Here is a 14234-nt window from a genome sequence, read left to right as displayed (position 1 = left end):
GTGAACACCATTCCACCCTGGGAAGATTTAAAAACAAACCTACAAACTACTGAAAAGCACACCCCACAGTAAGGCAGACTGGTCACCCAGGTGATTTTTACTGAAATACTCTCATAACTGTTGTAGAGAAGACGTAAGATACAACAGCAAATTTGCTAATGTTTTTGGCTGCACTCCAAGGTTTTCTTCCTTACAGTCTCTGAAACTCTAGCAACAGCCTGCGTGCCAAGCATTTCACTGGAAAGCTGGAACTGCTCACTAACGATTTTTTATTCAAGTTTTCTTAGGAAGACAAGTTTCAAATTATGTTTCCCTCGAGATTTTACTGTGGAACAAGAATCTTCCGGTTCTACAGACCACTTCCCATTTTCCTTCTAATTACGATTTTCATATGCACACAAAAAAAAAAAAAAAAAAAAAAAAAAAAAGACTTCTTCCATCTAATATGTAGCCTAGTCTAAAATTCCCCTCCCCCCCATATTTTTACTGGATCTTTAAATATTTATAACCCTGGAAATACTCGCACGAAAGAAGCAAGCAAAGACTTTCAAAAGCCACTGTTTAATTCTAAGAAACTAGTGAGCAATTCATATAGCACTAACAATTTAACCAACATGACACACCTGGAAACATTTATTTTCAGCATCATATATACTGGTCTTGGTATACTTAGCGACAGACACAGTACCACAGGTAAAACAGCAAGACTATAAAGAAATCAGGTGAGGTGTAAAGCCGAAGATCCTTAAGATAGTTTTGGTACAGGGTTACTAAAGCAATGAATCCCAAGCTCTTTACAGTATTAAGAGGGACAGTAGCATCCTGGTTCCTGCCAGCCCTCGCTTAGTCACCCGATTAAGTACAGAAGTTTATCACAAATTAAGTAGCAAATCACTACATTCTCTCTCTCACACACACACATTCCTAAAGAGAGGAAAACCGTGGAGGATGACCAGTGCAAAGCCTAGATCTAAAGGAGAAGAGCCGAGGCAGAGATTGCAAACGCCGCGCTTGCCCGGGCTCAGCCGCAGGACAACGCGGGTGGTGCGAGGCGCCGAGGGCCCCGGGTCCGCCCGGGCCGCTCCCGCCAGCCACCGGGAGCCCCCGCCGGAGCCGCACCTGGATCCACCCGCTGAGGAGCGACAGTGCGGAGGGAAGAGAAAGTAAAACAGCGGGGGAACGGGATAAGGGAAGAAGAAGGGAAAGGGAAGGGGGGAAGCGAGCAGAGCCGCCCCACACGCACCCTCCACCGCCGGCTGGGCCCTGCCGGTCGCCGTGGCGCCAACGGCCGCCGCCCCCGCCACGTGACCCCGCGCCCACCACGAGCCGCCAATGGCGCATGCGCCCCCGCCCGCCCCCGCTGCCCGAGCCCCGCCCCTTCCCGCGGTGGCCAATGGGGGCTCGGGACGGCGGCGGGGGCGCGCGCGCCCAACATGAGATAGGCGCTGTGGGCGAAGGAGGCGTTTGCGCTCCGTGGCGCTCTCGCCCGTCCTTCTGTGCCCAGTCAGCCCCTTCCCGATGTCCGATCTAAGTGCGGACCGCCTAACGCGGCAATCTCAGTGGGCACGTGAAGGGGTTCGTCACCACGGCTCCCTCTCAGCACTGCACCAGTAGCTCGCAGTCGGAGTTTCCGAGTGCTGCGTGGGAGGGGCACTGGTCAAGCTTGAAGCGCTGAGGGAGTGGAATGAAACGGAATCCTGCTAGTTCTGCCTCACTTCTATGCAGTTTCCCTGTTCAGCCCTCTCTTCGGTTGCGCTGTGTTAGTAGAAGGAGTATCATAGAATCATAAAATGGTTTGGCTTCGAGGGGGACATCGAAGATCATTTAGTTCCAACCCTATTCAGGCTATGGCAGTGCCCCTGTACTTGTAGTGCTGCTCTGCCTATCTTCTAGGCTTGCACATGGCTTCTGCAAAGGGCAGATATGTGTTGCTGCCTCAACCTTGTAGCTAAATCTTTCCTTTATAAACCTAATTAACATCTGCTCCTTGTAAGTCTGATGCAATGCTTGCTTCTTTGCTGGTAGCATGTAGTGACAGGACATGGGGGGGAATGCATTTAAACTAAAAGAGAATAGGTTTGGATTAGATATTAGGATGAAGTTCTTTACTGTGAGGGCGGTGAGGCACTGGAACACGTTACCCAGAGAAGCTGTGGCTGCCCCACCCCTGGAAGTTGGATTCCCCCAAGACCTGATTGGGTGGGGTTTTGAGGAACTTGGTCTAGCAGAAGGTGTCCCTACCCATTGCAGGGGGGTTAGAACCAGATGATCTTTAAGGTCCCATCCAGTCCAAACCATTCTACGAATCTATGACTCTTCCTCACACTTAGCCTCTCTTTCTAAAACGGAGCATTTATCATACGTGTAAGATTTGCTGCAGCTGGGATTTGAAAGTGGAGTCATCAGATAACCTTGATTTATGAGGAATGTAAATGTCATTGGTATTGAGGGAAACAATTCTGCCACACACAATTACAGATGAGGCAAGAGAGACTGTGTTAGACTGTTTCTTTGCATGGAGCATGTTTCCGAGAGTCTGAGCTGCTGCTACAAAAATGGAAGAAACATTCCTGACTTAAAGCAGACCAGGCACAAATGAGATAATCAATTGTCTTGTGCTGAAACTTGAGTGCAATATATAGCTACTTTATTGGCAGTTTCTTAGGAAGGAAAAAACCATTTTATAGTAGAACCTAACTGCCATAGTAACCCATCATATTGTGCCCTCCAGGACTGAAACCAGAAGGGCTGAGATTACTTGGTAGAACTTAGTGGTTTGGTGCATGCCAATCAATGCATGGCTGCACAGGAAATAGACTAAAAAAATATAGAATTGCAAAAGAAAAGATATGAGCATAAGGAGAAAAGGTAACAGCAGTTTTATGTGCTTTCTTCCCTGCCTTCTGCATTTCACTGCTACACTGCCTTCCTGTTCACAGACTTTTGCTTTCTGACAAGGGCCTGCAACTTACTGCAAACTGCTGACTGTAATAGCTGGTACCAAATTAATACCTGATTGTTCGTTAGACACACCGTTGTTTCACGGTATGCATATTGAATAAATTAGACTTAAGAAGTGCGCTTCCAAATGTGTTTTCCAGTATCCTTATCGGATTTTTTGTCCTTCAGCATTTTCATTATGGCAGTGCTCTCCTCAATAACATCACTTGTAAATAGCTTTATCCTGCAGGTCAACAGTAAAAAAAAAAAAAATCAAGACAGTCTATTAAGAGAGTAATTGAGATTATGGATTTTAGAATCCACTACTTATAAAATGTGAAAGAGGTCAAGTATATGCTCCTCAATTATACTGGTGGATAAAAGGGATATTATGAAACCTACATGTGCTGGGTAAGAATTTTGTTTCAAGGGTGTTTTCTGTCATTGTCTTGCAGAATTATTTCTGCTACTGCTTAATTTACATACTTATACTGAAAACCAGGGTTTTTAATCCTGTAATGTTTTCTACTTTTTACTATACACATTTGAATTTTGGTATTACAGACCTACATTAATTCCTTCCCCCTGTGAAGTAGATGGTGTTCCTTTTATGAAAGGTGAATAGTGATGCAGCAGTGTTGGTGCATTTAGTCAGGGATCTATAAAACTGGAGGTACTGGCTCCCCTGAGCTTCAATTACTGGTCACATTTCTCCTGGGGAAAAGGAATTACACTTGCAGGAGTTATCTACAAAGTCCCAAGACAGCCAGTGGAAAATCTGAATTTCTTTTCAGGAACAGAATGCTTTTCATACATAAAAAATGCCTCAGAGTGAATCTACGTGAAAACACAGATTTGAAAGAAATCATTTTAGTTTCATGTGTTTGAAGTTGAAGAAGGGTTGTATGACTGTGAAGGCTGCTGATGAGTTGGCCTGCAGTGCATGGTAAGGGGCTCAAATCACAGTGCAGGCCTTGTGCTGTTCCAGAAAATGTCTTTTGAGAGCGAACTGTTTGTACTTCCCTATCACAGAAGATGTTTATTCCATCAGCAGATGAACCATTGCAAGAGATGTTGGCACAGGCACGTTGCCTCAGTGTGCTCTGTGAGGCCGTTTGGTCTGAATATGAGTTTCGTGAGGCTGGAGTTGACTTTGTGTGGCCTGAGAGAAAATATTCCTTGTCTCATAGGCAGGTCGAGTAGACCAGCATAAGCAACCTATATCTTTCACTGCCACACAGGAACACTTGCTCCTTTCTTCATTAGAAATTCCTCACAGTCCACTCATGTCTCTCAGTCGCACAAAGGAAAGATGACCTTGCAGGCTTTTCTGCATCTTTAGCAGGGAAGCCCTGGTATTAAAGGTTTTCTGAGATCTAGTAATGGAACAGTACAAACACCTGACAGCTCACCCTTGCGCAGGACTTGGCACCCTGCATGAATTAAGTATTCTCCTTGAAAAACCCTGAAGGAAGAACTTTTAAAAAAGTGTCACATTCAGACACTAAATCCCCCTGCCCTGAGTCCTCTAACACATCATGATACACTACAGCAGTTTTCTGCTTGTAGTCTCCTTCTTGCTGATAACTGAAGTATCAGAATGAAATGAGAATTTATCTCAGTCTGAATTGGCCTTTCTGTGCATTCAGTATTCCTCAATGTCACATACCACACTGTCATATAGTCTTAAACATTCCCCTATCGTTCATTTGGTTTCATGTGTGATTACCTCTCCCATGTAGTTCTCTTTTAGCACCTGGCACCTGATGTCTAATTACCGTGACCGCCAGGAACTGGCAGGACGTAGTTTTACAAATGTTTGTAATCCTCCAGTTCATACATTTTCAAAACTGCAAGGTGCTTTTATTAAATAGTTTGCAATAAACGCATTCATGTGTAAGCTTTGCACAAAGACACGGAGTTTCCTAAGAAGGAAGAAGAGCTTATTTTTGAGGCTGACTAATCTACCATGGTCAGCCTGTGCAAGCACAGCCTATAATAGTTTCTGCCTGAGACTGATATGGAGATAAATTTTCTTGACAGATGTGTAAGAGTAGCTTTTGTTATTATACTCCATGTCATGTAATAGAAAGCTGCAAAGCTATGCTTTCCAGTACCAAAGCAACTGTATCCAGAGCTGTGCCTGTATAAAATCTCAAGGTGCAGGTTCTGTCCAAAGAAAGATGCTGCAGTTTAAAAAAGAAAAGAAAAAAGAAGTGAAATATGAGGCATCAAAGGCTGTGTAGCTGGCAAAAGGATAATTATGTGTAACTAAATTAAATACAATGTACATCCTAAAATTATTGTTCTGGAAGGAAATGTAAATTCAGATGTGGTTTTAGATATATATGGTGGTGTCTTACAGACAAAAAAAAGGTGTGCTGTCCTATGACATTGATCCAGAAGCTCTTATTAGGGAACTCATTCTCTGTCACAAATGCTCCTGGGATTTCACCCAGCATCCTTAGCCCAGCTTAATGATTTGGATCTCTGGAAAACAACCAGCCTTGGGGTGGTAAGAGCAGCAACAAGTGACTAAGAACTTATTATTCATGCATAAACCACAGTGCTGCCTAAGGTCATTTTAAAATGGGCTCTCAAACAAATGCACTCCCGCAAAGCTTGAAGCCAACAGAACTGAGCCGGATTCAGGTTTTTACAGACAAAAAGGAGCCTTGTGTACCTGTTGTATATCCTCAGAACCAGTCTGCCTAATTACTCAGCAATGCCAGCATGTGTAGACTTCTACAATGCAAACTTGGTGTGTGCACATTAATTTGCTAAAATTCTTGTAACCTGCATTCAGCCTTCTGAAATATATGGGAACCATACACAGAATTTTATCCAGTTCTTAAAATATGCATAGTAACTATGTGCACTAATAGGCCAATTATGCTCAGTCCAGTGAGTTTACAGCTGGTCTTTTCAAGCTTTTCTCAACTGCTGTGCCTTATCTTGTTTGGCTAACCTTCCTGAGTTTCTTCTTCTAATATCTACTTCTATTCAATTTCAGAAACTATATTGAACATTCCTTTCTTTATTGCAGGTAGTTTCAAGCAGAAAACTAGATTTTCTCACATTTTCTTTAAATAACATATTCTACTCCAGCAAGATCTTTTAAATGGCTTAAAATTTTATCTTGTAGGAAAAGCCCTCCTTATGTGATGAAAAATGCTTTTTTAGTTTAGTCCTATGTTAGTAGTAAGCATTGTATTTTCAGCATGTAGTACAGATGAAAGGAGAAAACTAGGTTTTTTTCTAATTTTAAAATGATTACTTCTTCTCCACCCTAATTTGACTTGTTTTGTATTGTTTGTCTCCTCCATTTGATGGCTTATATTTATTACATTTTATACAGGAGGCATGGGAGTTTTCACAAGCTTCAGTTTCTCTCAGATGTGTGTCCAAATGCTGTGCCATAAACAAAGGAATTACTGCAATCCTGAAATTTATCCTGAAAAATAGCTTTAAGTCTATAAGTCTCCAAAGAAGAGGTTTAATTAAGGTTCTGGATAAAATCATGAAGAAGTAAATTGTCAGGACCTGCCAATATATTGACTAATTTGAGCATAGAATCTCAGAATTCTTTTTGGTGTCTTAGTAGTTATTTATACATAAAGCAACTAAAAATGTGTGTTGGATACTCCCTTTCCTTAATGCTGGCTTCTGCTATCTCTCTGACAACTTACCTCTACAGTGGGTGACATCCAGGATATGATACAGGATGCAGGTCTCCTCTGGGGAATGTACATGTCATTATTCTTGGATATCTGTTATAACATCTTAATATTGTTTATGAAATACCAGCAAAAGTGTTCACAGTGTAAAAGAGTGGATCCTGGTTTGATCAAGACCTTCATGCTGTAAATCAAAGAGACTATATGATCAGACAGACTTGTGATACAGCACATTACACTTCTACTGCAAATTAACTTTGATGTTTTCTTTAGTAGAAAGAAACTGATTATATAGATGAAGTCATTAAAAGGCTTTATGGATGAAATATGTTTCAAAGAGAACCTTACAAAAGGAATGGGTGGTGAAGAAAAATTTACAAGAAGTGAGAATGAATTTGCACCAAGACAAGAAATTTGGAAAAGCTGCAGAGTGAACAAATGAGTTCAGAAGAAAGCAGTGAACATGGAGTAGTGATATACTGGTTCTTACTGCTCCCATTTTACTCTTTTCAACAGAAACTAATTTCTCTAAAGACATGGAGACATTTTCTGTCGTAATTTTGCTAAATATTATAGAAACCAAGGCAGGGTGAAAGAACAAATGGTCTTTAGTGATTGCAGAAGTAAACTTAGAGTCAAGTCTGCGAAAAACAAATGTGTAAGGGAGTTATTAGTGATTTAGATGGTGGTTTGGTAAACTGGAGTCTTGGCTTCTGTTTTCTACAAGATGAGAGATTTTCGTGCCTGTGATGCTGGCTTGGTAGTTTTGGGATGGATCGGATAAATGGAACTAAGTCCCAGAATCCTGATTCTGAAAAGCCTTGATAAGCTACTAAAGTCTAGAAGCTGTTAATATTTTTTAGTCCTAAAGATCCATGAGCTTCTGGATTTGCTGATCTTTATATGCTCAAGCTCTTCTGATGCTGACAGGACTGAAAGGCTCAGAATCTAAACTTGAACAAGATTCAGGAATTGTCTTTTTTTATATATGGATATATGTACATCAACATCTAGTGTACTGAAAGGGTTTTTTAATGAGGATTCTGATATTTAGTAGATGTCTGAGACTGAAGTTGTATTTTCTGAAAATCATATCCCTACAGATCTGAGAGGTGCAATTCAAGATATATTCCTTTTCTCAGTATTTCCTATAAGGCAGCTGGACAGATGCACCTTTGACTTTACTTGGTTCCCTAAAGGTGTGCCTACATCTTTAGATCATACCTCGAGGTTCCAGCAAAGCCCACGTGGTATACCCACAAGTATGAGCCTACATCAGCTCTGAAATTGGAAGCATCTATTGAATCTAACCCTTTGTTTCAGATATTAAAGTAATACTGAAGTCAGTAAAGGGGACAGCAGCGGTAGCAGAGACAGACATAGGCAGCAATATCATTTACCCCAGTAATGTCCTTGCTAGAGCAAAACCACTTTTTTCCCACTGGTCCAATAAAATTGCCTCAATCTGCTTCTTTGGGTGATCAGTGCTCATCTGGAATTTTATCACTGTCCTTTTTAGAGGATAATTTAATTGTTTTACATTTATAGAGGAAAGGTAATAACCTTAGATTTACATAAAGCTAATTTCTTTCTTTGTGAGTGGGTTCTGCAGGATGTGAGCAATTAAGTTTCTGTGGGAGGATACAGGAAACATGATTAATGGATCAAAGAGACACTATCTAAGGGAAATGGGTGTAATACCAAGGGAGATAATGCTCTTTTTCATAATAGTTATGCAAATATGCCAAATGTTGGAGAATTCAATTAATATTTGACAAATGGATTCTCTGTGATGCAGAGTAAACACATACTGGGGAAACAATAAAGCTCTATTGCACATTATCTGTTAACTTCCTCTCAAACAGGCTGGGTTGGCTGGTCAGGCATCTCATTCCAGTGCAGGTGGCACGGAACAGCCAGGCACGAATCAGTGAAAGACACTGAGATTGCCTGGATGAAAAGGACTGACCGAGGTTGAATTCTTTGCATGCAAGGCCAATCCGTGCTTGTCAATGTGCTTAGGTCTGCTGCTCAGTCCTCTGCCAAAAGTTGTATTTTATTCCATGGAAATGAAGACTGGTCTAAGAATGAAGGAAACAGAATTAGACAATGTTTATGTTCTTGATTTTATTTCTATAAAAGCAACGCTAGTAGAAAAAAAAATAATCAAGTGAAAACAGAATGCCTGAGCTACTGGAGAACACTGGACTGGGGCACAAAAAAGCTGAGCTTCAGTGACCAGTATAAAAGTAGGTTAATACTAGTGATACCTGAATCCTTCAGGTACTGTAGTGATGTGAGATGCACAAATATCTAGATTTACTGAAAACATAAGTTTCTTGTTTGCTTGCTAGCTTCCATACTGCATATGGTATTTTAATCTCTATTCCAAAATACTCAGTTCCTCTACTAAAGATTTAATAGGAGGTTTTGTTCTCAGAAATCCTGATCCCGAGAGGGAAGGCATTTGACAAGCATATTGAAGCATACTGTCAATTTCAGACAATACAGACTGGGCACTGAGTTAATGAAATGTGATGAGAGTTATGGAGGTAAAGTTTTAAGTATAGAACACAAGTTTGTGCTTTGGTTGCAACTGCCCTATAGCTGGTATCATGCCTTGCATCCATGAGGAATTCTAGGGACATGCCTTAAGTGGCTAAAGACAAGAAGTTTGGAAGAACACAAGAAATTAATCTTCAAAATCCCATGTTCGTCAAAAAACCTACTCTTGGAAATGGCACGCCCCTACTTGACTTGGAAGCTCTCTCAACGCTTCTAATGAGTGTTCTGTGTATTGCTCTTCTCTGTGAAAGTAGGTGCCTGCTTGGTGAAAACAGAAGTCCACCATGATGAAACCAGAAATGACTATATGAGCTGTAAACTTACATATATATCACATACGGGGACTGTATTTTATTCAGTGTAAAGCATGACAGCCAAGTTACCCTTTACAGAAGTGATGCTGCTTTTGCTTCTTCAGTGCTGTTGCTTACTGGTCAAAGCAGTTAGGGCAGCGGAGATTTGGGGTTAATCCTCAGCCTGCAAATGCCCTGTCTCAGGCTAGAAAAGTCTCTTAGGGGCACATCCTGTGCCAAATGGGCTGCTGTGCATACAGGAATGAGACTGGAAAAAAAGCAGACAGGGCAGTGCCAGAGAGAAAGGTGAGGGGACCTGGAAGTCGAGCAAAGATTGAATTCTCTGCTGTGCTCTGAATGATCATTGCATTTTACATTAGACAACCATAAGATGAAATTTCAAAACTAATGAATGAGTTGAGACTCCAGGTTAGGTTTGTCCTTCAGCCGTTCCATTCACCTGGAAAGGATGAGCCATGCTCAGTTAGGCCACTGCCGTGGTGGGAAGGCTCTGTTCTGCATGTTCTGAGCAGAAAGAAGCTCTAAGGTTCAGGAACAGAGGACTGCTCAGACACCTGTTATCCTGAGGATCTCATACTGGCAAACCACTAAGCCCTTGTGGTATTCTGGGCTACCCTGGAAAGTGTCTAATTATTTCCTCTGAGAATATGGATCTGGCGTGCGTAATTTAGTTATTTGAGTTCCCCTACTGATCCCAGACTTTGTGATGCATAAATAGGCACTCTGGATCTCATCCTCACATTATTTAGTTGTGCATTTTCCCTTCGCTTTTGACTGTAGGGGAGGATATGTGTCCTATTTTCTACTTGCAAGGCATGTGTTCATTCATTTTGATTCACTATGGTCAAGTTACAAGATCTTAAAAATAACCTAATCTCTTCTACTAAGCCATCTGTTTAAATCAGAGATAATAAATTTTAATAAACATCGATATTTTCCCAAGTTTACGATTTCTTTTAACATGCAATTTTGCTGTGATCTTTGAGTTACTGCCTCTAATAGATGACTTCCCTGTTGTCAGGGCTGATTCTATCTTGAAGTGTATTAATTTTAGTTAAATGTATCTTGGCAGACATCCACCACAGGAATCAGTGCTGAACACCACTGAGTATGCTTCTAATTGGACATAAAACTCATAGATTTTTTTCATATGATTCTTTGCTATACAGTGTGTGCAATTAGATTCAATGAGCATATTTTCAGGACAAGTTGGCCAAACCAGTGCTATTGTTAATTTATAGAGGTTACAGAAGAAGTTACTTGATTCTTTTCTTTTCTAAATTAAAACTGTATAGGAAATATTGTTGCTGCTTTTCCTTTTAGCATGTGAATATACAAAAACCTAATTTTGGAAATAAAATGTTTTCTCAGTGTGTGATTTCCCATGATTGTTGTAGAATTTTTGTTTTTTCCTTGCAAACATTTTAGCAACAAAGGTAAGTCTAGCATGTTCTTATGTCACATTAATAAACCCAAGCTGTGTATCATGACAACTGAGGAACCAGTAGCAGCGTGGCTCTCATAGCATGAATTGAGTATTGGGAGCATGAATTGAACAAGCCAGCTTGAAATCCTGTGTAAACACTTGGCAGCTGGTGCCCAAGCCACTCTAACTACTCTGCCAGCTCAAGAGTTCCGTGTAAAAATATTCTTGGTTAATACAGAACTGGTTAACAATGTTTTTCTCTGGAAAAATTATCTCACTGGACATGTGGCTAAGACACAAGGAAGCTTTAACCATTACTGTCTGTTTTCACCAGTCCTTGCAGACTGAACAGAAACCTGAGCTGGTCCATGCTGCAAAGCTGTGTCCTACAGACCTGATTCAAGAGACCACAGGTGAACCCCTGGAAAGATTAGAACATGAGAGCTGTTCAATCAGCCTCCTCATCATTGCACCACTAGTAGAGGCAATAACAAAAGCAGACTGGCAAGTCATTAGCTGAAAGTGCAATGGAAAACATCAGTGTTAACACACTGTTGAGAAGAGTGGCACCTGAAAAAATCCAGGAGAGCCCAACACTTGAGTTGGTCATTCATAAGGAAGAGCTCTGATGCTATTTTATGTGGTATCCTTCTGTCCTCTACCTTTAATCTAATGTCAGTGGATAGATGATGGGAGCTGGTAGGCCAGGTTTCTCTTTCCATATGAGAAACTGGTTATGGGAGCAGCTCTGTGGGATGGCTGCTGTTGGAAATGTGACCCCCACTCTTGCTCTTTTCTTCCCTGCACTCAGCTTCATGGCTTCCTTCACCTCTTTCATCAGCTCTTCTGGTTAGGCAAGGCACTTGCCCCAGGGCCATCACTTTCCATATCCGCAAAATGGGAATAACACACCCATTTTTGAAAAATGCATTGAGAATTACCAGCATGAACCTCAGAACAGGAGTGGAAATTTTTGCTATTGCAGTTTTACATGCTTCTACTTGCTTTGTGACAGTGTCCCATGAGTGCTTCATAAATTCTGAGTTGCTAGGAATTACAGTCATGTTTCTGTTTGCATTGGATAGACAGGTACCAAGGCTTTCATGCCTGGTATCATTGCTGCTTCTTAAAAAGACACTTCTCATTTATATACAGAAATAATGAGACAGAAAAATATTAAAAGATTGCCTGAAAGCTGCAGATCACTTCTGGCAGTAATTATTTATCTGTCCACCATTTTGTCTGTGTATATTTTATTCTCTCTCAGTCTATATATAACAACAAATTACTTATCAGAATCAAAGCTGCTTATTTTAAGCTTATAACACTGAACTGGTACACAAGCAAGCTGCATAGTGTAGGACATATGCACATGCTACGCTTGGTAGTCTTTTGGTGTTAATTTATTTACATGCATCTGGTTGCTTTCCTAATAGAATGGATCAGTCTTCCCTCCCAAATGAAAGAGATAATGGGAAAAGGGGTTGAGATGTTGTAATGAAAGCCAGTATATCAGGACGTCTCTTTAGCAGAGTGGGTTAAGCATGAGTATCTTGTGTGCTGTTTCTTTCACCTGTACGGTACAAATTCTGCACTAACAATTAATTAGCATTTTACAGAGTCAACATTAACTAAATATCCTTGACATATTCCCCAAGAGAGGATAACGTCATTAACCTCTTTTATGGATAAGGAAACAATATTGAATTAGCATTTTAACTCCATTGACTTCTGTGGAGTTATTCCAGATTTACACCAGTAGAAATAACACTAACTTTAGTCCTTGATATAAGAAGTCATTTGTTCATGGTTATCTAGTCACAAAGCTGCACACTCAGGATGAGTAACTGAAGACATCCACGTTTCCTTTGCTGTTATAATAAGATTTTCTGCTGATACAGCATCTATAAACCTTTATCTAGTATATTTTAAAAAACCAAACACACACCACCACTGAATCTTACATTTTTCTCCTACTTGTGTCTAGAAATAATTGTTGTGTCTAGAAAGACCTGCATCCTATGAAAATAAATGAACAACAATAATTTTTTTTATAAACTTCTACTTGCCCAGAAATGTGAATGTTTTTTCTGAGTAAATTTAACAACAGAAAAGAATAATGGGCTTCCAAAAACTGCCAATGAGCAAAGGATGTAAGTTAAAGGTCTTTTTTATGCAAATACTTCATTATATTTTGGGGGATTTCTTATTCTCTCTCTCTCTCTCTTTATATTTTTAATTGAAAGCAAAAGAACAATGGGACATCAGTTACTTCAATTTACTTATGAATATCCAGAATTCACTTTCAACTTCCAGAGTGCCATTTGAGGTCGGGAGTAATGTGGGAGTCTGCTGACTTCTCTAGACAGAATGCTCTGCAGAAATTAGGGGTCGACACTATTTCTGATAAAACAGAAAATTTTTTTGCAACCCATGTGTTCACTCCCAAATAACTGGTGGCAACAGCATTATTTCTGAGGCGGTATAACTTGAAAACGCTTAGAAATACAACTTTCATGTCTCCAGTTAAATTAACTCTAATGTATTAATTATAAAAATACTTATCTCTCATTTATAATAGACTTGCTGCAAGTGTGGGAATTAGAGCTGAAATTCAGCCTTACACAGAGGATCACTACCAAGCTTCTTCCCTAAGCCCCATTCAGTACAAGGTTAAAGTCCCACTCATTAATCTCCTGTCCTGGATTGGCCCTTACGCACTGGCCAGTGTGTCTGTATCACATCTCAGTGCTACCCTGAGAATTCAAACTCCTCTTGAAACCAGGTTAGGAGGTTACTGGACCTAAATCTTGAGTATTCCAGATGAAATAGTATCACAGCAAATATTGTCCCAATCTCCTACACCTCACTATTTATGCAGAATTTTTTTGACAACAAAGACAGCTGGGAGCTTGAAACAGCTCCAGGATAAAGTAGTTCTCCCAGTTCAGAAACAAGAATTATCAATGTCCCCTCTCTTCAGAAAGTCTCATGGCTGCCATGCTCTTCCACTGATTTTCTTTTTGGACTTGGACAGAGCAAACAAGGACTGCTCCAACTCCTTCTGTAGCCAATGGAAACAATTCGGGTTGACTTCAGTCAGATTGGTTCAGGCCCTTAATCTCCCTGAATGTACTGGGATTTGAACAAGCAACAAATACTGATACTACCAGAGAAAACAAGGATGACATGACTATATTTCCAAACAAAAGAGATTTACAGGACAGTTGGAATTACAGCACATTTATTTTCTTTAAAGTTAATGAGTGGCATGATCCAATAATAGTTGTATCTTATGCTTTTCATAAAGAT

At 40.5% G+C, this 14234-nt stretch overlaps 1 protein-coding gene across 10 annotated transcripts in view; it reads right to left on the bottom strand.

Annotated features, from left to right (window-relative positions):
• Nucleotides 1-14234, bottom strand: part of CEP295 (centrosomal protein 295) — a 68228-nt gene that overhangs the window by 42282 nt on the left and 11712 nt on the right. Inside the window, exon 1 of one of the 10 annotated variants that reach the window (XM_042023697.1) lies at nt 1244-1319. The exons of 1 other annotated variant lie outside the window; for it this stretch is intronic. Coding sequence is in view for 8 of the 9 variants with exons in the window: in XM_042023702.1 (XP_041879636.1) it covers nt 624-633 (10 nt within the window). In the remaining variant the exon portion in view is untranslated. Of the gene's footprint in view, nt 1-623; nt 1109-1243; nt 1320-14234 lie in introns of those variants that run through there. 8 more of the 10 variants (XM_042023702.1, XM_042023703.1, XM_042023694.1 and 5 more) reach the window with 8 other exon arrangements.

The sequence above is a fragment of the Corvus kubaryi genome, unplaced genomic scaffold (assembly GCF_017639235.1).
Source record: "Corvus kubaryi isolate FWS band 111438036 unplaced genomic scaffold, C.kubaryi_AGA036_p1.0 37256, whole genome shotgun sequence".
In the NCBI taxonomy this organism is placed as follows: Eukaryota; Metazoa; Chordata; class Aves; order Passeriformes; family Corvidae; genus Corvus; species Corvus kubaryi.
The sequence above is the reverse complement of the archived record's forward strand: the minus strand, read 5'-3'. Positions and strand labels throughout refer to the sequence as shown.